General features: G+C 45.2%; 1 protein-coding gene across 2 annotated transcripts in view; it reads right to left on the reverse strand.

Annotated features, from left to right (window-relative positions):
- Window positions 1–15,917, reverse strand: part of myh11b (myosin, heavy chain 11b, smooth muscle) — a 169,961-nt gene extending 154,044 nt beyond the window's left edge. For both annotated transcript variants that reach the window (XM_078240910.1, XM_078240911.1), the window contains exons 1-2: window positions 15,814–15,917; window positions 9,330–9,694 (exon numbers count right to left, since the gene is read on the reverse strand). In XM_078240910.1, the coding sequence (XP_078097036.1) occupies window positions 9,330–9,677 (348 nt within the window). In that variant the 5' untranslated portion in view covers window positions 9,678–9,694; window positions 15,814–15,917. The remainder of the gene's footprint in view (window positions 1–9,329; window positions 9,695–15,813) is intronic.
- Between the last annotated feature and the right edge of the window lie 7,247 nt (window positions 15,918–23,164).

Genomic DNA, 23,164 nt, shown 5'->3' on the forward strand with positions numbered 1-23,164 from the left:
TATTTATATTTTCTTTCATGGGATGTGGGCGTCGCTGGCCAGGCCACAAGTCCCAGGCCAGCAGGAGAGAGGAAGCCTGCTAATTGTGAGCAGCTCCAACAGGGCACGTTATCACAGAGAGATAGCTGTAGCCAACAGCATTCCAGACCGAGAATGTTATCTGGTGAATCTCATTGTGTGGGTCAAGATTCTCAAAGTACCTCTTGCAATTACTAGACATGAACCTGGAATCCTAAGATATGCCGTGTCTGATTAATTCACTCCAGAATCCCAAACATTGGTGAAAGAGAAAGACTCAAACTTTCCTGCTGACTGGTTAAAGTTAAAAATGACTTGTATTCTGTGCAAGATGGTTTCTACTAAAGAAATGAGTGGATGTGACTAATGCAGTATCAATCTAGTTTTGCCTGAGGTTACTCAACACTTCAGTAGTGCTGTTCCCCCATCAATGTACATTTCTGTTGATGTTAAAGTTACCTTTGGTGCAACTTATAGAAGCAGAGAGATATTTTTGTAAGTATATTTTTAATATTGCCAATGCACAAAACTAAAGCAGCAGGAAGAAGCTTGGTATATTTTAGAGTAATTTACTATGCTCCGGATCCACGAATCCTTGGTTTCGACTGAAATTCTATGTTGAAAATTAGTATAAATTAATATATATATATTTTTTAAACTGAACATGATTTCAAGTTTAATTTTTTTTCTTTAAAGCAGACATTGACTTTAATGTTATCCAATTTCCATTTACACGAACATGGTTTTGTTTCAATAATTTCTGAAGTTTTGCTGACTTAACCTGTTTGATTCCTTCATGTCCAGTGTTAATATCAAAATGAAATAACTCTGAATGTTACTCACATAACAGGAAGAATATCTACTCCCCAAATCCCTGAACTTTGCTATAGCATGTTCAGCTATCCATATCCTTTTGGAAGTCTCCCAACAATAACACTGAATTAAGTTTGCTTCAGAAATTGCACAAACACAAGTTTGCAGAGTTTGGCAGCGGAAGCAAAGTTTAAATTCTCTATTAAGCTATAACAATAATCTCCATAATCTGCAGGACAAATAGATCATTACTTTTCACTGTGAGATAGTTCCATCTCTTTCATTTTATGAACAGTCAACCCTTCAAACATTACCACCAACATCATTAGCGCTGCTTCGGTTCCGGGCAAATGAAACATCTGATGAATGGCAGATGGAGTTTAATTTAGATAAATGTGCATTGATGCATTTTGGTAGATCGAACCAGGACAAGACTTGCTCAGTTAATGGTAAGGTGCTGGGGAGAGTTATAGAACATAGGGATCTAGGGGTACATGTTCACAGCTCCTTGAAAGTGGAGTCACAGGTGGACAGAGTGGTGAAGAAGGCATTCGGCATGCTTGGTTTCATCGGTCAGAACAGGAGTTGGGGCGTCTTGTTGAAGTTGTACAAGACATTGGTAAGGCCACACTTGGAATACTGTGTACAGTTCTGGTCACCCTATTATAGAAAGGATATTATTAAATTAGAAAGAGTGCAGAAAAGATTTACTAGGATGCTACCGGGACTTGATGGTTTGAGTTAAAAGGAGAGGCTGGATAGACTGGGACTTTTTTCCCCTGGAGCATCGGAGGCTGAGGGGCGATCTTATAGAGGTCTATAAAATAATGAGGGGCATAGATCAGCTCGATAGTTAACACCTTTTCCCAAAGGTAGAGGAGTCTAAAACTAGAGGGCATAGGTTTAAGGTGAGAGGGGAGGGATACAAAAGTGTCCAGAGGGACAATTTGTTTCACACAGAGGGTGGTGAGTGTCTGGAACGAGCTGCCAGAGGTAGTAGAAGCGGGTACAATTTTGTCTTTAAAAAAAGCAGTTACATGGGTAAAATGGGTATCGAGGGATATGGGCCAAACGCAGGCAATTGGGACTTGCTTAGTGGTTTTAAAATAAAAGGGTGGCATGGACAAGTTGGGCTGAAGGGCCTGTTTCCATGTTGTAGACCTCTATGACTCTCATAGAATCAAATCATAGAAACCCTACAGTGCAGAAGGAGGCCATTCGGCCCATCGAGTCTGCACCGACCACAGTCCCACCCAGGCCCTACCCCCACATATTTTACCCGCTAATCCCTCTAACCTATGCATCTCAGGACTCTAAGGGGCAATTTTTAACCTGGCCAATCCATCTAACCCGCACATCTTTGGACTGTGGGAGGAAACCGGAGCACCCGGAGGAAACCCACGCAGACACGAGGAGAATGTGCAAACTCCACACAGACAGTGACCCGAGCCGGGAATCGAACCCGGGACCCTGGAGCTGTGAAGCAGCAGTGCTAACCACTGTGCTACCGTGCCGCAAACAATTCGCTTTCTAAAGAAGATGCCCTTCATCTCCCCTTTGGATATTTTGGCGGTTACCTTGTCAATGCTCTGAAGAGGAGTCAGATTGGACTTGAAACTAAGTTCTGTCCAAAGTATCAACTTCTGACTGAAACGGGTGGATTTCTCTTCTGAAATGCCAGATCTTCTGACATTCTGTCAAAAAGCAATCTTTGGGGGGTTGGTGGTTAGTGCCACCAGTTTGGCAAGGCAGGAGGCAGGGCCTGATGGACCGAGAAACCCTTTAAAAAGGATGCCCCGATCTCAAAGTTAAATTAAAGGCCCCCCCACCATAGACACTGGCATCCCAGCAGACAAGGGGAAATACCCACAACCATCACACGCAGAGGGACAACCCTCCCCAGCACGATGCAAGCATAAGTGCAACCCAGCTCCTCCTCCAGTGCACCTCCCCCACTCCCACCCTAATGCAGGCACCACTGCACCCTCACTTAATTAAACATCAAGGCCCCCCCTACCATGGGGCTCCCCTGAGGCACTGCCAACCTGGTACTGCCCACCCAGGTCCCTCACCACCACGCTCTTGGTGTGGACATCATGACCCGTTTACATGCTTAAAAAATCAGTGATGTCACACCAGCAGGTGTGGGGTTGGGCAAGAGTATTCAGTGAGGCTCGATACAACAGCGCAAGGCCTTGTAATGATATTTAAATTCATTTAGATCCGTGGGAATCAAGTTCACGCCCTTTCTGGGTGGGAACCGAAAGACGTCGCCAATGGGGGTGGGGATCTCAAACCGAAATCTTGCTGCCGCAAATCCTGTTATGGCTCTTGCGAGATTTAGCAGCCATAATGGGATTTGTGCCCACAATAAACAGGCCCGCTAAATCTCGCTCGTTATCTCTGGGGTGGCACGGTGGCAAGCACTGCTGCCTCACAGCACCGGGGACCTGGTTCAATTCCGACCTCGGGTCATTGTCTGTGTGGAGTTTGCATGTTCTCCCCGTGTCTGGGTGGGTTTCCTCCGATTCTCCAAAGATGTGCAGGTTAGGTTGATTGGCCATACTAAATTGCCCCTTAGTGCTAGGGGGAGGGGATTTGTAGGGTAAATAGGAGGGGTTACGGGGATAGGGCCTGGATGGAATTGAGGTCAGTGCAGACTCGATGGGCCGAATAGCCTCCTTCTGCACTGTAGGGATTCTATGTTTCTCTCTTCACAGATGCTGCCAGACCTATTGCATTTTCCCAGCATTGTGTGTTTGTTCCAGCATCCACAGTATTTTGCTTTTATTAATGTTAAAGTTTATTTATTGGTGTCACAAGTAAGCTTACATTAACACTGCAATGAAGTTACTGTGAAAATCCCCGAGTCGCCACACTCCGGTGCCTGTTCGGGTACACTGAGGGAGAATTTAGCATGGCCAATGCACCTAACCAACACGTCTTTCGGACTGTGGGAGGAAACCCACGCAGACACGGGGAGAACGTGCAAACTCCACACAGACAGTGACCCAAGTCAGGAATGGAACCCGGGTCCCTGGCGCTGTGAGGCAGCGGTGCTAACCCACTGTGCCACCCCGTGCCTGCTTCTTGACCTCCTGTGAAATGACTTGCTCTTTCTTAGCAAAGTCTTTCATAATTTTAAACATCTGTTAAAATGACCCTTAACGTTCTCTCCCCAAGAAGAACAATTACGCCTTCAACACAATACAGATATCTTTCTGGTAGGTCTGATGGGTATAGAGCGACATTGGCCAAACATGAGCAATTGGCACTGGCTTAGTGGATAAAAAAAGGGTGGCTTGGACAAGTTGGGCTGAAGGGCCTGTTTCCATGCTGTAAACCTCTGACTCTATGATCTATACCCTCCTCAAGGACTTGAAATCCTTCTGAAAGAACAATGTCCTGGATTGGAAACAATACTCCAGCGGAGGCCTCTTCATAGAAACATAGGAAAACTACAGCACAAAACAGGCCCTTCGGCCCCACAAGTTGTGCCGAACATATCCCTACCTTTTAGGCCTACCTATAACCCTCCATCCTATTAAGTCCCATGTACTCATCCAGGAGTCTCTTAAAAGACCCTATTGAGTTTGCCTCCACCACCACTGACGGCAGCCGATTCCACTCGCCCACCACCCTGTGTGTGAAATACTTCCCCTTAACATCTCCCCTGTACCTACCCCCCCAGCACCTTAAACCTGTGTCCTCTCGTAGCAGCCATTTCCACCCTGGGAAAAAGCCTCTGAGAGTCCACCCGATCTATGCCTCTCAATATCTTATATACCTCTATTAGGTCTCCTTTCATCCTACGTCTCTCCAAGGAGAAAAGACCGTGCTCCCTCAGCCTACCCTCATAAAGCATGCCACTCAATCCAGGCAACATCCTCGTAAATCTCCTCTGCACCTTTTCAATCTTTTCCACATCCTTCCTGTAATGAGGCGACCAGAACTGAGCACAGTACTCCAAGTGGGGTCTGACGAGGGTCTTATATAGCTGCATCATTATCCCCGGACTCCTAAACTCAATCCCTTGATTGATAAAGGCCATCTGTATTGTGATAAAGGCTAGTTCATTGTTTTTATAAAAGGCTCGGATAATCTTTGAATCCGGAAGCATTATTTAATTTTCCTGATAGTCATCAATTCAAAAAAAATCCCAATGGGAGATGAAAGTGGTGTGTCCTTTTCCAAAGCTAGTTGAAATCTCAGAACATATTTTTGTGTGTTTCACTATTCAAGATTTAGTCTGCTCTATCAGTGTACTGGTTTCCTCCTGATATTTACTAGATTTAAACACTAATTTGCCACTTATTCTTTCAGCAAGGTCCCAATAGAAAATGTGTGTAAAATGATCTATTGTGAATTGTACCTTACATCTGTATGTTCTTCTAAGAGGTGCAGAGTTGATTAGTTTGATTTATTAATTAACTAATGCGCTATTGCAATGAGGTTCCTAAAGAAAGGATAGCAGAGGGTTGATGGCCTCTGATATATGGGGTTGAGTTTCTACAAGAGCTTCTCCCTCTTATCTATATTTTCAGTGGAGGATACATTGAAATCTGGGGAGAAAAATCACAAAAGGGGCAGGGACACCATTTCTATACAGTTTCTGTGGACTAAGAGTAGAATAAAAACACTATTCTGAAATATTAAAGCATTGTCCCTCGGGCTATGGGAAGTACTGTAAATATGTAACAATAGATCCCTCCTAGATTAGGGTCTCCACCATCATACTCAACTCTTTATTAAATACGTAAAATCCCTTTCAGCCTCGAGTCTGCACCAACTCTCCAAAAGAGTATTTTACCCAGGCCCTCCCCTCTGCCCTATCCCCCTAACCCCACATATTTACCATGGTTAATCCCTCTAACCTACATATATTTGGACACTAAGAAGCAATTTAGCATGGCCAATCCACCTAACCTGCACATCACGGGACTGTGGGAGGAAACCGGAGCTCCCGGAGGAAACCCACGCAGACATGGGGAGAATGAGCAAACTTCATTCAGACAGTGACCCAAGCCGGGAATTGAACCTGGGTCCCTGGCGCTGTGAGGCAGCAGTGCTAACCACTGTGCCACCCAGAGAGGACCAATGCAAATCTTCACCCTTTATTCAATGGTCTCTCTCCCCTTTTTGCTTTTCTATTTTTATCACCAAAGTGAATATTTCACACTTGCCCATATGCTCCAATGCTTAACCAATCTATCTCCCTTTGCCACCTCTGTGCATCCTGCTCACAGCTTAATTTCTCACCTAATTTTGTATCATCAGCAAACCTGGATATTATACTCAGTCCTCTCATCTAGTCATTGATATTGATTGTAAATAGCTGAGGCCCAAGCTCCTGTGGAACTCCACTCATTACACCCTATCAGAAGACCGACTTTTCAAATTCTGTTTTCTGTCTGTTAACCAATCCTCAGTTAGTCTGTTAACTAATCCTCAATTGAGGGTTGTTATCAGGAATACTTCCTGAACACAGTCTAATCAACACTTTAAATGGGCTTCCAGAAAAAAGAACAAAGATTAGCAACTTATAGTAATTAAAAGGGCCCCATGTGTGGCATGCAACTTTTTGGAATGGTTCAGCTAAGATTGCTTCAATAACCTTCCACAACTAATGGCCTGGAGAAACACGGCCATCCTTATTTTCTTGCTAATTGATTGTAATAAAGTCACGGTCGAGAGACATTCCATTTTGACTAACCAGTGCTTCACGTTGAGAGTGGCGAGACCAAAATATCTTTGCAACCATTGTTATAACAGTCCTATGAAGAGAGATTGGGGAAACTGGGCGTGCGTTCTTTAAAGTTTAAGGATGAGAGGTGATCCCATTGAAACTAACACAATACCTAAAAGGGATAGGCAAGATAGATGCAGGCAAGATGTTCCCCATTTGGAGAGTCTAGATGTGGAGATGCCGGCGTTGGACTGGGGTAAACACAGTAAGACGTCTCACAACACCAGGTTAAAGTCCAACAGGTTTATTTGGTAGCAAAAGCCATTAGCTTTCAGAGTGCTGCTCCTTCGTCAGGTCAGACCTGACGAAGGAGCAGCGCTCCGAAAGCTAATGGCTTTTGCTACCAAATAAACCTGTTGGACTTTAACCTGGTGTTGTGAGACGTCTTACTGGAGAGTCTAGAACCAGAGGAAGCCATTTCAGACTCAGATGAAGAAGAGAATTGTTTTTACTCAGAGGGTTGTGTATCTTTAGAATTCTCTATCCCAGTGGGTTGTGGAACCTCAGTCATTGAGCATGTTTAAAGCAGAGTTTGACATATTTCTAAATACCAATGGCATAAAAGGGTGTGGGGAAAAAGGCATTGAAGTGGATGGTCAGCCAGGATTGTATTGAATGATGGATCAGATCAGGCTTGATTGGCCAAATGGCCTACTCTTGCTCCTACGTTTATCTACTTGCCATACTTTAACACTCATTACACCACTGGGTAGTCATTTCTACAGGCAGGTTCTCAATGGCATAGCTCTCTCTCACTCCCTTTTTCCCTGTATGGAACATTGCCCTATAATTTGCATGGACTTTTTTGTATTTTTTTTACTCTGTTTCAGCTAAAGCTTCTTGCTTCAAGACTTTCAAACAAATTAAATATTTTAAAAATCATGGAATGTTTAAATGTTGTGAGGGAGTGATGCTCCACATTTTAAAATTTGATTTTCAGGGCCAGGCAGGTTGTTGTGCAGTAATTATGACTTTGCACACAGCTAAAAACTTACAGTTACATGTCATTCAAAGAGGCTTAACATATTCAATGTTTTGGCAGAAAATGATGCATTAAAAAGTTGAAATCACTGAGTCCCTGTTGATTACATCTATAGAGACGGTAACAGTCCATCCTCGGAGGCAGCAGAATGTCATTGACAGCAACTTCCAGACTTCATGGGCCAGAATTTTGCTGTTCCGCCCACCACGGAAATGGGAGCGGGCGAGGGACGGCCCATGGAAAGGTCTGTTGACCTTGGACGGGATATTGTGGTTTCAGGGTGAGCGAGGCCAGAAGATCCCACCCCATATATGCAGACAGCAGATATTGCTGTCAGTGTTAAACAGTAATGATGAGGAGTGCTAACACAGTTTTATCATTGGAAATGAAGATACCAGGTCATTAATGCACTCTACAGTATCTGAGCTTAAAACTTACTAATTTCTTGGGTTGCTTGTGAAAAATCTTTGCCTTTCTACTGGTAAAGATATACCAGGAAGTGAGAGCTACTTCTCCAATACAACAATGGTTCATAGATATCCTCGGTTGAAGTGTTGTATCATTGTTGATCCATGTATAGGAGATGATTCGAATTTCAGCAGATGTTGGACATATTTTCCCAGCGAGAGGTTCCAAACGTTGAAATGTTTGGGCCCAGACGTGTGGAATTAGCTAGTTACAGGTCAGAATGCTCACAGGTAAGGGCAGGAGTAACAAAATCCATATTCTACACTGCAGAGCAGCAAATTGGAAACAAAGTGGGGGAGATGGTCTCAGGGAGGGGAATACGGAATGGCCAGCATTGGGTTGGAAGATATCTGTGGGCAGAGGGGAGTATTCAGGTTTCTGAGTATCTCATAGTTGTTCCTTTAAGAATCATTCATTGGGCCACTGTAAGCCTAATGGCAATGACCCAAGCACAGTCTGGCATTGGTACCTGCCAATTGAGTTGGGTCCTATGTCTTAGAGGCCTGATTTACATACCTTAATGAAATGCTGGCCTGAAATTGAATTAAATGAGGGAAATCAATTCAGTTCCACCCATTGCTAGAATGTGATTATCCATGTCTGCCAAGTGGACAAAGATAATTGACCCATGATGGCACAGTGGTTGGCACTGCCGCCCCACAGCACCAGGAACCCGGGTTCAATTCCTGGCTTGGGTCACTGTCTGTGCGGAGTCTGCATGTTCTCCCCGCGTCTGCGTGGGTTTCCTCCGGGTGCTCTAGTTTCCTCCCACAATCCAAAAGACACGCTGGTTATAGAATCACCACAGTGCAGAAGGAGGCCATTTGGCCCATGGAGCCTGCATCAACAACAATCCCATCCAGGCCCTATCCTCGTGACCCGACGTATTTACCCTGCTAATCCCCCTGACACTAAGGGGCAATTTAACATGGCCAATCCACCTAACTTGCACATCTTTGGAGTTTGGTGCATGGGCCGTGCTAAATTCTCCCTCGGTGTACCCGAACAATGTGGCGACTAGGGGATTTTCACAATAACTTCATTGCAGTGTTAATGGAAGCCTTACTTGTGACACTAATAGATAAACTTAAAAAACTTTAAACATAAATGTCTCCAAGTGCAGCATTCAACTGATATTAATCTTTTTCCTCTTGCACACTAGTTCCTGAATCTGGTTAGTATTCAGATGTGGAAATTTAATCCATTTCCACTCTCTGGTCAGTGCTAATGTTTAGCAAAAACTATGAGAGGGTTTCTGCTAATCCTGCTTCTAAACACAACTGAAGTGGAGGCTTTACTCACATAGATAAGTCCTGAGTAGTAGCGCTCCCTCAGATTATGCAACACCGATGCTTCATTCAGACAAGTCAGCTCTGCCATGTCCTCCACTTTGGAGAACTTTGGGGGATTCATCTTCTGGATGTCATCTTTGTTAACTGTAATTTTCTTTCCATTTTCCGCCAACTCCACGATAACCTCGTCCCCCTTCTCCTCTTTAATGCTCGCGGCTTCAAAGCCATTGCGGTCTGAAGGCACCCAAACCAATTTCTTCGCTGACCAGTCAGCTTGGGCTAGTGGATTGTTGAGGCTTTTATCCACAAAGAGAAATGCATCAGCCTCTCCACCCTGGCTGCCAGACTTCTGCGCCATTATGTCTCAGTAATGACCTATGGGAAATAATAAAAAATGGTTTAAAATCCAAGCACAAATCAATGTAAAAATAACAGGATAGTATTTTTGTCTTCACGACCAGAGCCTTATTCTGGTAAAGCAACCCAAAGACCAATTAGTTCAGTGGAATGTAGTTGGGGCCAGTTCTAGAATCAGTACGTGATCCATATTAAAGGATGATGGTGACAAAAAAAATTACTTGTGTTTCCATGTATCCTGCAACTTGGCTTATTCTACATGTCTTTTATGCTCCTTCAATTCTTCTGATGGTAACTTATGCTGTAACAAATTCCCAAGTCCTTCAGCACTTTGCTCAAAGGTTAGTCATTCTTTGTGATCCAAGCAGGGAGTGTCAATTATTTTATTGAGGCAGTCACTACATCTTAATGTAATCCTACTTTTTTGTTCATGGATTGTGGGCTTTGCTGGATAGGCCAGCATATATTAGCCACATCCAATTATCCTCAAGAAGGTGGTGGTGAGCCCCCTCTTGAATTGCTATGTGGTGTAGGTGCATCCACATTGCTGTTAGGAATGGAGTTTGACCCAACAATAATGGACAAATGGCATTACATTTCCAAATCAGGATGGTGAGTGGCTTGGACAGGAACCTGCAGGTGGTGTTCCCAGGTATCTGCTACCCTTGTCCTTTGAGGTGGTAGAGATCCCTGATTTGGAAGGTGCCAACGAAGGAGACTTGGTGAGTTGCTGCAGTGCATCTTGTAGATGGTACACACTGCTGCCACTGTGCATTGGTGGTGGAGGGATTGTGTGTTTAAGATGCCAATCAAGCAGGCTGCTTATCCTGGATGGTGTCGCGCTTCTTGAGTGCTGTTGGAGCTGCACTCATCCAGGCAAGTGGAAAGTATTTCTTACACACCTGACCTGTGCCTTGTAGATGGTAGACAGGGGAGCGGGGGTGGGGAAAAGAGGTGTCAGGAGGGGAGTTACTTGCTGCAGAATTCCCAGCCTCTGCTCTTGTATCCACTTCCACACATGTACATCAGCAAAATGCTCAGAGCAACTGTAGCAACCCAATTATGCATCGATATGAAGTGGTTTCAATGTTACACTCAAATAAGCAACAGTCTGGTGTAATTTCAGAACCTATTTCTTTGAAATCAATTGCAATGTACTGGGTGTGGGTTAACTGTAAGTATTTAAAAGAATCCTACTTTTAGAAGATGGTCATTTAACGGTGATAGAGCTATCAGTCACCCTTTTCTCCTGACATTTATTGAATTGCCTGCAGGGCTGGGAGAGGAATTTCCCGGGGATTTTAATTAGTGTTGTACATTTAAAGATGGTGCATTTTTACAGCTGGCAGCTACAGGGTATTTTTTTGCTGGGGGAAATCCAAATAGATCAAAATCACAAACACAGTTGATGGCAATGCTTGGTATACTTTCAGAATCAATCATATTTTGTGTATATAGCTGATAACAATCGCATTTCATTGTATATAGTAGGACAAAAATACCCATTTCAGAAAAAGTACATAGTTTAAAAAAATATACTCTTACATCGACAATGTCTAAAACCGCACTGGAGACACATTGCCAAACAGTTTCAATAAGACTCCAGCTCAAAGATGTGACCTGACCTCATCAACATCACCTCAATATTATGATAAAGTAATCCACGGTGGGGCCAAGAGGGGAGCATTAAGACAGGAGAAATACACGCAGATTCAAAGAAAGTGCTGTCTTTTCAGCAGAGATCCAACTTGGGCAATGCTTGTTACTTTGCAGAAACTGGAGGCTGCATGCTAATTTAACCCTTACTTGGGACAACACACACTTCAGGTTTTCCCTGTCCAGTAACTCATATGAAAAAGATACAACTTAGAATAATTCCAATCCCTAGCATTCTGGGAAGGTCTATTGGCTCATGTTCAGTGAAAATAGTTGTCAGATTTAGGTGCCAAAAGAGCTCATGACTCAAACTACCTTGCCAGGATTCAGAGAGATGTGCACCATCGGCCATTACATTCGCGGCCAGGTGTCTCTGGAGAGGGAGCATGCGGTGTCCACGGGCGCGGTTGACGCCTTCCGCGACCGCTGGGCGCCGCAGGGGCTGGGGTGTATTATCGACCCCGATAATCACCTTTTGGTTTGACGTTTTAAGTTTCCTTTCGACTTTGTTTTTGGTTCGGGCTCTTTCCCCCTTCCTTTTGGGGAGCCGCCCCTTTTACTTTGTCCCTAAGTTAATTTGAGTTCGTTTATTTGGTTGGTGTCAAAAGACATGCATCATCAGCCATTGCTCCTTGCAGAGAACATCTCAAGTAAAAGAGCCTGAGCCAGGTCAGCTTCATTAGCTGCAGTTGGCTGATTAAAGATGAGCATTGATTACCATTGGAAAGTTGACCATTGCCTTGCCTCTAGTGAAAATTGGACATATTAAGGCCCAGGGAAAAATGGGTGGGGAATTTAAATGGAGTTAATTCAATAAATCTGGAATGTAAAGTTAGTATCATGAACCTATGATTACATTGTTTTTTTAAAAAAAACATCTAGTTCATTGTCATTTAGGGAAGGAAATCTGCTACCCTTTCCTGATCTGGACTACATGTGACTCCGGTCTCCAACAGCAATCTATGGCTGGGCATCATCTGATGAAGGAGCAGCACTCTGAAAGCTCGTGCTACCTGTTGGACTTTAACCTGGTGTTGTGAGACTTCTTACTGGCCAAGTCATTTAGTTGTATCCAAGTAAAACTAATTTACCCTTTTTGGTACAGTGGTTCGAGAAGGTGGCTTACTTCCACCTTCTCAAGGACAGTTCAGGATGGACAAGAAATAGGGTGGCACAGTGGCTAGCACTGCTGTCTCAGTGCCAGGGACCCGGGTTTAATTCCCAGCTTGGGTCATTGCCTGTGTGGAGTTTGCACGTTCTCCCCGTGTCTGCGCAAGTTTCCTCCGGGTGCCCTGGTTTCCTCCCACAATCCAAAGATGTGCAGGTTAGGTGGATTGGCTATGCTAAATTGCCCCTTAGTGTCAGAGGGATTAGCTAGGGTAAATACATGAGGTTATGGGGATAGGGCCTGGGTGGGATTATGGTCCATGCACTCTCGATGGGCCAAATGGCCTCCTTCTGCATTGTGGGATTCAATGAAATGCTGGCCATACACAGCCATGAGTAGATGAAAACATATTGGGGTTATGAACAAACTCTGCAGGAATAGGTTCAATATACTTCACAGTGACATGTGGACCACACTCCCTTTCTGCTTTATTAGGCTTGCCTACAGAAGCTATTAACACTGCACAGGATGCTGGACATTTCCTGCAGGGGTGTCCCACTAATTGGAACTAGAATGCTTCAGTCGATTGCGAGTGAGTGACGGCCTTATATAGAGATAAAGTCAGCTGCAAAACATCACGACCGGTATAGATTCCGAAAGAGTCAGGGTTCATGTCCAGCAAGTGGATGGGAATAACCTATTCCCTGGAGGATTGGAAAAGTTTGCAGGTAGTCTGGTGAACTCTTGGGACACTTTGAAAAGTGGTTCTTCCTGGCTTGCAGTTGGTGTCATTTGAAAGGTGTATGGGGGCAATCCTCCTCCAGGACATTACACTCTTGCTTGACTTTATCCCGTTTGGGAATCCAGGAGTTCCACGGAAAATAGTGGTCTAACCTTGCATTAATGAATTTTCATTTATTAGTGTCACGAGTAGGCTGGTTATTTCAAACCAAAATGAAAGCCAGATTGAAATGTGTTGTCACAAAGCGCGTGGGGGACATTGGCTTCTGATTTTATTTTGGGGGTTGGAGGGTTAAACAGAGGGCAGCAAGCAGACATTAGAAACTTGCTGAATTCGGTCCAATATTCTCAACTTAACAGCAGAGGGAAAGGGGGCAGAGTTTTCTACACTCGAGTGCCCGAAATCTCTGCAAATAGGGAATTACTTCCAAGCCAGCGTTCTGAACACATCGTAGTGACAGTAATCCTCTCTTTGATTTTCCGCTTTGGGGGCTCACATTTGTGACAAAATTTCCAAGAACTGCCTTGCGTTTTATTTTTAAAAAAGGAGATTGTTTAATTAAAGTCACTGATGGCGGCGAATTCCCCCTCCTGATCAAATAAGGTGAGTGAGATGCCTTACGGGGGAGGGAGGGAGGGGGTCAGATCTCCCTTCTACGTTGGCAGAATGTTAAAATTTCCGATGTGAGTGCTTGCAGGCTGGCTAGATGTTACTGTGGAACTTTAAACATTCGAAATTCCGTCATGTGAATGATATAGAATATAAACCATATCCTCCAGGCGATTTGTTACCATGTATGGTGATGTTTCTCTCAACTGGTGATTACTGAGAAACGTAATGAAGGGGGAGAGCTCCCAGCAAAAACCGAACTGAGATCCTTTTTAGGGAATGTCATAATGAGATGCTAGATATTCACGTCAAACTGGTAAACAAGCGGTATTTTAATCAAATAAGGACACACGCTGCTTTACTGTGGCCGTATCTGTCTCGCAGATATTGTACAGTGTCCTCTGGGTTTGATGGGAGAGGTTCTTCTGTCCAGGTGCACATTAAGAGGAAAAAATAACCCCTTTACAGAATTAACTTCACCCCTCAATGCTTTCCTTTCTACATGATAAGGTGCGGAGGGCTCCACTCGTTATCATAGAATCCCTGCAGTGCAGAAGAAGCCATTCTTTTTCACAGTAACTTCATTGCAGTATTAATGTAAGCCTACTTGTGACAATAAATAAACTTTAAAAATTCAGCCCAGCGAGTCTGCACCAACTCCCTGACAGAGCATCTCACCCAGGCCCTCTCCCACCTCCCTGTAACCCCCACACAAATAATTCAAGTTTAAACTTTTGGTGTCACTGTGTCCCAGTATGCTGGACAGGTTTATACACACGAATATTAATGGGCTATAGTTTCCACCCTCAGTTGTAGTTGAACATACAATCACACAGAGGGGAAAAAAGAGGCAATTCGGCCCATCATGTGCTGCCTCTCCGAATGAGCAATTCACCGAGTGCCATTCCCCGCCCTCTCCCCCTAACCCTGCACACCGAGATAGGAATCCAATTCCCTCTGGATTGCTTCCACTGAAATACCTGGGAACTGGGGAAACCCGGGTGCGATTAAAAGGTGCTTCCTGTATTGTTGCCCCCGCCCCCTGCCAGCATCGCCACCTTCCTGCACTTCTCTGATCAAGCGAGGTGAATTGTATTCCTAATCCATCTATTCATGGGGTGCGTTTACATTACAGACTTCACCCGAGTCCATAATTGCCCCAAACGGAGTTTCATCCAGACTCACAGCACATACAGCCTGCTCCTCTGGGTACCTTATTAACTATCCTTATTGGCTATCCTGTCTGGAGACAGTACACATCTCTTTAACCTGTGCTTAATGCTCCCTCCACTCATATTGTCTGTATCTTTAAGACCTGGATGGCTGTAGAGATTTGCATTCTAATCAGTAGTCTGTAACTTGATTTTGTGTCCCTGTGCCCTGTTTGAGAGCAGATTTCCACTCCATCTGACGAAGGAGCAGCGCTCCGAAAGCTAATGGCATTTGCTACCAAATAAACCTGTTGGACTTTAACCTGTTGTTAAAACTCTCACTACCTTTAACAACAACAGTCCCTGCAAACGTTTGCAGTTTATTATCATAGAATCCCCTTCCTCCCACTACTATCCCCGTAACCCCATGCATTTACCCCACCAGTTCCCCCTAGCCGACACATCACAGGACACGAAGGAGCAATTTACCATGGCCAATCCACTTAACTGACATATTTGGACTGTTACTAGTTATAACTATTAGTGGTTACAATACAGTAACTTTACCGATCAATATAACCATTAGTGATGCTGTAATGATGACTGTATACTGCAATGTATTATTGATCACTATTGCAGTTACCACTGATCATTAACTACTGTAACCATTCCCTTTGATGTTTCAGTCGCCGCAGTTATTGGTTACTATGAACTAATCACTTCTCACCGCTGTAAACCTGTGCTAGTTACAACACTGACAGTTCTTTAGCACCGACAAGGACTTTAAACCCACAGAATTCCATTTTCTTCATCCTTACTAACATTAATTCTGTAACACGAATGAAAGCTCGCGTTTGTCCTGATTACTCACTGAAGACTGGCTGGATCGGCAAGCTGATTAGATTCCGGATGTCCAGGAGCAGAAACACGCACAGTGGGAAGCGCCCGAGTAAGCGGTATCCCCGCTCCGCAGTATTTAACCAGGGCGCCTGGATTAACATGGGGCGGGGTAACTCCTCCCAGCTCTGGGGAAACTCTGGCACCTATTTCATCTGCCTGACTCCTTTGAATAAACACATCACTAAAAAAAATTATATTCTCAACATTTTTACACGAAAAGTACAAAATACAATGAGAAAATTAAAAGAATCGGTCACACAATGTTTATTCCTCTGACTTTTCCCATAGGAGGACATTAATAACTTTTCATTTGACTTTTAATTTGACTAGCATTTGCAGCTGTCATGTTTGCAAAGGATTTTTGTGATTCTTTTCTTGAATTCTGTTCTCAAAATTCAGACAGTTTTTATTCATTTTTCAAACAGTGACACCAACTTCTCTCCCAGTGAAAGTCTGTGTGTGTGTGCGTGTGTGTGTGTGCAGCAAGATGCTTCAATCCCAATGTCACAACAGCGTCTCCTGCTGCACGGTCTGACATTCCCCCACCCCATTCAGTTCTCCACTTTTACTCCCAAATAGTTTTGAGGTGGACTGCATTAGAAACTGGGCTGAGGCCAGCATACAGCACGGTGGCTACCACTGCAGGATACGGCACGGTGGCACAGTGGTTAGCACTGCAGGATACAGCACAGTGTTTAGCACTGCAGGATACAGCACAGTGGCACAATGGTTAGCACTGCAGGATACAGCATAGTGGCACAGTGGTTCGCACTGCAGGATACAGCACAGTGGCAAGCACTGCAGGATACGGCACGGTGGCACAGTGGTGAGCACGGCAGGATACGGCACAGTGGCTAGCACTGCAGGATATAGCACAGTGGCACAATGGTTAGCACTGCAGGATACAGCACAGTGGCACAATGGTTAGCACTGCAGGATACAGCACAGTGGCACAATGGTTAGCACTGCAGGATACGGCACAGTGGTTAGCCCTGCAGGATACGGCACAGTGGTTAGCCCTGCAGGATACGGCACAGTGGTTAGCACTGCAGGATACGGCACAGTGGTTAGCACTGCAGGATACGGCACAGTGGTTAGCCCTGCAGGATACGGCACAGTGGTTAGCCCTGCAGGATACGGCACAGTGGTTAGCCCTGCAGGATACGGCACAGTGGTTAGCCCTGCAGGATACGGCACAGTGGTTAGCCCTGCAGGATACGGCACAGTGGTTAGCACTGCAGGATACGGCACAGTGGTTAGCACTGCAGGATACGGCACAGTGGTTAGCACTGCAGGATACAGCACAGTGGCACAATGGTTAGCACTGCAGGATACAGCACACTGGCACAATGGTTAGTGGCAAGCACTGCTGCCTCACAATGATGTGGCGTTGGCCTGGGGTGGGCACAGTAAGAAGTCTCACAACACCAGATTAAAGTGCTTATATGGTTTATATGGTAGCACAAGCTTTCGGATTGTCTCTCCTGCTTCAGGTGAGTGAGAAGTTGTGTTCACAAACAGGGTATATATAGACACAAACTCAACTTACAAGATAATGGTTGGAATGCGAGTCTTTACAGGTAATCAAGTCTTAAACGTACAGACAATGTGAGTGGAGAGAGGGTTAAGCACAGGTTAAAGAGGTGTGTATTGTCTCCAGCCAGGACAGTTAGTGCCAGGGACCTGGGTTCGATTCCCAGCTCAGGTCACTGTCTGTGCGGAGTTTGCACGTTCTCCCCGCGTCTGTGTGGGTTTTCTCCGGATGCTCCAGTTTCCTCCCATAGTCCGAAAGACGTGCTGGTTAGGTGCATTGGCTACGCTAAATTCTCCCTCAGTGTACCCAGGCGCCGGAGTGCGGCGACGAGGGGATTTTCACAGTAATTTTCATTGCAGTGTTAATGTAAACCTACTTGTGACACTGATAAATAATAGATACCAGATCGGTCAACGGGTCACCCTGGGCTGGATGGGAGCCCGGGTTCCAGAGATCTCATTGGGGGAAAGCATTGAATAGGGGCCAGACGGAGGGAGCTTTCCGCAAAGTGAAATGGAAATACACTCCATGAAGACTCCGAAACGCGGGGCTCCCTACACTTTCCCATTTGCTGCTGAAATGTTTGCTTTAAGCACCAAGCTCATAGAAAGGGAAACTTTCCACCCCCCTCCACACCCCCAGGTGTCCAACATTGAGTGTGAGAGCGGAAGACATAAAATTAAACTGTTTTTAGAAAAGCAAGGCGACCCAGTGGACTGTTAGGCAAATCTAGCAAAGCAAACGGAAATACATTTGTTGCTCTGTGTTTGGCCTGGTAACTGAGTGCGAGCAGGATTAAATCCCAAAAAGGGAATATAGAATACGCTATGGAATTCCGTCAACATACCGGATATGAAACATTGAGACAGCAGCTCGATACTAAATATGGTTTAATTGTTTTATAAGTGATACTGTAAACTTATTAGCGCCACTTCATAAAAAGATGAAAGTTTAAGTGATTACCTTGCCCATAAAGGACATCTTACACTGAACCAGACTGTGCACTTCAATTTACACCGTAGTCCCGGATCATTTTCACATCACTTATTTACAACAGGGAAGAAATAGGATCCTCCAGCTCCCAAAACCGAGCCGGACAGGACACTTTTCTTGCTTCTTGTAGGAATAATCATTTGGCTGCTGTTAGGAACTGTACTTTCGACCTCCAGTTAAAGCTAAACACACAATGACAGAGCGGCTACAGCGGAAAAAGAAGCCATTCGGCCCATCATGTGCTGGCTCTCCGAATGAGCAATCCAGCAAGTGCCCTTCTCCCCCTAACCCTGCACACTCAGAATCCAATTCCCTCTGGAGTGCCTCCATTGAAATACCTGGGAACTGGGGAAAAGGTGGCTTGTTGCATTGACGGGATCTCCTCAAGTTTCCCCAGGACTGGGAAGTGCAATGCAATGTAGAAAGCCCTCAGTCCACTCGGGGTTCAATTGAGAAGCGTGGCTAAACGAGAGACCACTGAGGGACCTCCTGCTAATGTTACAATAATCAATAGACAATAAGGCCATTGAGAGGAGGAGTCAGCCATTCTCAGAGTGGGCCACCTTTTCCTGAACCTCCAACATTTAACCCCCCGTCATCAACACAAAGCCCATTCAGGCACTAAATTAAATGGGGTTACAATTATTTCAATTAATGATCAGTGATCTCTTTTTGCAGCGGCTAATCACAGCAACTCATTGGATTAGAAACTACTTCGAGCTGTCCACAGCAATTCGCCGGTAAACTATCATTTAGTTCTTTCAATTGTTTCTTTGAAAAGTGATGCATTGATGTTCAGGGACGTTTTGTTTTGTTCTCTAGATTTTGTTTACAATGCTTCGGAGTTCCGTGTTCATGGAACAACAATTTCAAAGGGGCACAAAACAAAATATGTTGTCAAATCTCAGCAGGTCTGACAGCATCTGCGGAGAGAGAATAGATGGTAGTCATGATGTGGAGATGCCAGCGTTGGACTGGGGTGGGCACAGTAAGAAGTCTCACAACACCAGGTTAAAGTCCAACAGGTTTATTTGGTAGCAAAAGCCTCTCGCTTTCGGAGCGCTGCTCCTTCGTCACACCAGGTTAAAGTCCAACAGAAGGACGGAGGGGCAATTTAGCATAGCCAATACACCTAACCTGCACATCTTTGGAGTGTGGGAGGAAACCGGAGCACCCGGAGGAAACCCACGCAGACACGGGGAGAATGTGCAGACTCCGCACTGACAGTGACCCAAGCTGGGAATCGAACCCGGGTTCCTGGAGCTGTGATGCAGCAGTGCTAACCATTGTGCCACAATAATTGTAACACAACTGTAAGCAGGCAGCTTATATGGACTGGAAACGTTAACACTGTTTCTGTCTCAGATCTGCTGAGTTTTCCCAACCTTTCCTGTTTTTATTTCAGATTCCCAGCAGTATTTTGCTTCTGTGAAACTAGGCAGACCAGATTGTACAATCCAGAGAGTTTGATTTTAGCCAGCATGTTTCACCCTTGGACTGGGTGAAACCCTTTGAATGTTCCCAGAAAAGCAAGTCAAGCTACAGACTACTCAGCCGTGTTGGGAGGTTACTGCCGGGTCCTCGCACATCCTGACTCCCCAGCAGGGTGAATGGAAGTCCAGGAGCTATACCTCACCTGAGAAATGGACCGCACTGTAGTACCAGGATCCAGAACTGTGGGGTGGGGACTAATTTCAATATTGTGGTTTATTCTGTAACTAGGCTGGATCCTGGATACAATTCATTTTCATCTTGGGTAAAATTCCATTTCTCCGTTACCTTTTTATTCACATGTGGGACATGGGTGCCATTGGCTGGACAGCATTTATTGCCATTCCCTAGTTGCCCTTGAGAAGGTGGTGGTGAGTGGGTGATACAACTGAGTGGCTTGCTGGGCTATTTCGGAAGGCAGTTGAGAGTCAACCACATTGCTGTGGCTCTGGAGCCACATGTAGGCCAGACCAGGTAAGGATGGCAGATTTCCTTCCCTAAAGGACATTACCATTTTGGTAATCTATTTTATTTTAATGTCACCCCCAGCTTTGGCAGTGATATCTTGTCACTTTATTCTTTAACCAGCCTCCCATCCATTGACTCTGTCTACACTTCCCGCTGCCTCGGCAAAGCAGCCAGCATAATTAAGGACCCCACGCCCCCCGGACATTCTCTCTTCCACCTTCTTCCATCAGGAAAACGATACCAAAGTCTGAGGACATGTACCAACCGACTCAAGAACAGCTTCTTCCCTGCTGCTGTCAGACTTTTGAATGGACTTACCTTGCATTAAGTTGATCTTTCTCTACACCCTAGCTATGACTGTAACACTATATTCTGCACTCTCTCATTTCCTTCTCTATGAACAGTATGTTTTGTCTGTATAGCGCGCAAGAAATAATACTTTTCACTGTATGTTAGTACATGTGACAAGAATAAATCAAATTAAATCAAATTTGCTGCATTCTCTCCCAATCCTGGGTATAGAACATAGAACATAGAAAGCCACAGCACAAACAGGCCCTTCGGCCCACAAGTTGCGCCGATCACATCCCCACCTCTAGGCCTATCTATAGCCCTCAATCCCATTAAATCCCATGTACTCATCCAGAAGTCTCTTAAAAGACCCCAACGAGTTTGCCTCCACCACCACCGACGTCAGCCGATTCCACTCACCCACCACCCTCTGAGTGAAAAACTTACCCCTGACATCTCCTCTGTACCTACCCCCCAGCACCTTAAACCTGTAATGTTTCTGTGGGATCAGCTTTCTGCTACCAGGCTGGGAATTTTGACCTTGTATTGAGCAAATTCTCATCTTCCAATCCCGTACAGCCACCAGCTTACCTTTCTGGGGCCAGTAATTTAGAAATCCTTTGCCACTCTTGGCGGCACGGTGACACAGTGGTTAGCACTGCTGCTTCACAGCTCCAGGGACCTGGGTTCAATTCCCGGCTTGGGTCACTGTCTGTGTGGAGTTTGCACATTCTCCTCGTGTCTGCGTGGGTTTTCTCCGGGTGCTCCGGTTTCCTCCCACAGTCCAAAGATGTGCGGGTTAGGTTGATTGGCCATGCTAAACATTGCCCCTTAGAGTCCTGAGATGTGTAGGTTAGAGGGATTAGCGGGTAAATATGTAGGGATATGGGGCTGGGGCCTGGGTGGGATTGTGGTCGGTGCAGACTCGATGGGCCAAATGGCCTCTTTCTGCACGGTAGGGTTTCTATGATTTCTATGATTCACTGACCTTATCCACTGTGTGGGATATTTAAGTTTCCATTGCTCCTGATCTGGTGTGCTTATTTCCCTGCAGTTATTCCTTCCTTTCTTCCAGTCGGATATCTTTGCCTTTCAGATTCCCCCCTCTCTCTCTCTCTCCCCACCACCCCCAAGTTCATTGCTCCCGCTTGTTGGGTATCACTCACAGATCCACCGGTGCCCAAAGTAAACACCCAGTCACTCTGCAACTACACTGGATCCATGGACTGTATCTGCTAGTTCATGGTCAGCTCTTCACTCCTCCTTAGCTCACAGACACCACAACACCTCAGAAACCAAACTCACTCATCCCGCTCTTCAAAGATCCCCTGGATCTACTTCCTCTTTACATCTGACACGGTGGCACAGTGGTTAGCACTGCTGCCTCACAGCACCAGGGACCTGCGTTCGATTCCTGGCTTGGGTGACTGTCTGTGTGAAGTCTGCACATTCTCCCTGTGTCTGCATGGGTTTCCTCCGGGTGCTCCGGTTTTCTCCCGCAGTCCGAAAGACTATGCTGGTTAGGTGCATTGGCCATGTTAAATTCTCCCTCAGTGTACCCAAACAGGCGCCGGAGTGTGGCGACTAGGGGATTTTCACAGTAACTTCATTGCAGTGTTAATATAAGCCGACTTGTGACATCAATAAATAAACTTTAAAAAATTAGAAACTTTAAACTCTCTAGATCCCTTTCTGAAGCTGGACACTGATTCACGGATTCTCCAAACTGATATCATCCCTGCTATCTCACCACAGAACCTCAGACTCTCCACTCTGCTCGCTCTACATCTTCCCATCCTGTTTACAATCTGATCTTTCCATTGGTAAAATCCACGACATTCACCTGACACGCCTTTCTCTAGTGCCCACTCCTGAGTGCATTTTGGTTTTCACTCTTATCCTGTCCACCTTGACCCCTCTCAGGCTCTTCCCTCTGTCCTGTCACCCAGTTATATCCCTTTCATGTCTCTCCAATCCCTATCACAACCAATCACTGCCGCTTCTCTTCCAGGATTGCCTACCCTGAAGAAGCACTGCTCTTCTCTCCGACAGGATTTCCGTGTGTCTCTACCCCCGCACCCCTTCCCCCCTCCCCCCAACCCCATTCACCTTCTCTGCTATTTCTCTTAGTGTTGGACAAAGTATTTACCAAGACAATGATTAGCTCTACCCCACCTCCACCCCTTTGTTTTAATTTTATTTAATTTTTAACTGTTCTCTACCTTTGTCTTTCTTTATTCCATCCCCCCACTCTTTCCCCCTATTTTATCTCCTTTTCTTACCTTTTCTCAATTTTACCTCTCTCCCACCCATATCTTACCCTCTGATTTCAGCTACTCTGCCATTTGGCCATCCACACCTTCTATTCTCTTTATGGTCTGCCATTAGCACCTCTTAGTCTTTCCCCTTGTTTTTGTGGCTATGAATCATCTTTCATTCCCTCATCTTCCAGGTTAAATATCTCCCACTTTCTATACCTTTTTAGCTTTGACAAAGGGTCAACTAGACTCAAAACGTCAGCTCTTTCCTCTCCTTACAGATACTG

The sequence above is a fragment of the Mustelus asterias genome, chromosome 23 (genome assembly GCF_964213995.1).
Source record: "Mustelus asterias chromosome 23, sMusAst1.hap1.1, whole genome shotgun sequence".
Taxonomy (NCBI): Eukaryota; Metazoa; Chordata; class Chondrichthyes; order Carcharhiniformes; family Triakidae; genus Mustelus; species Mustelus asterias.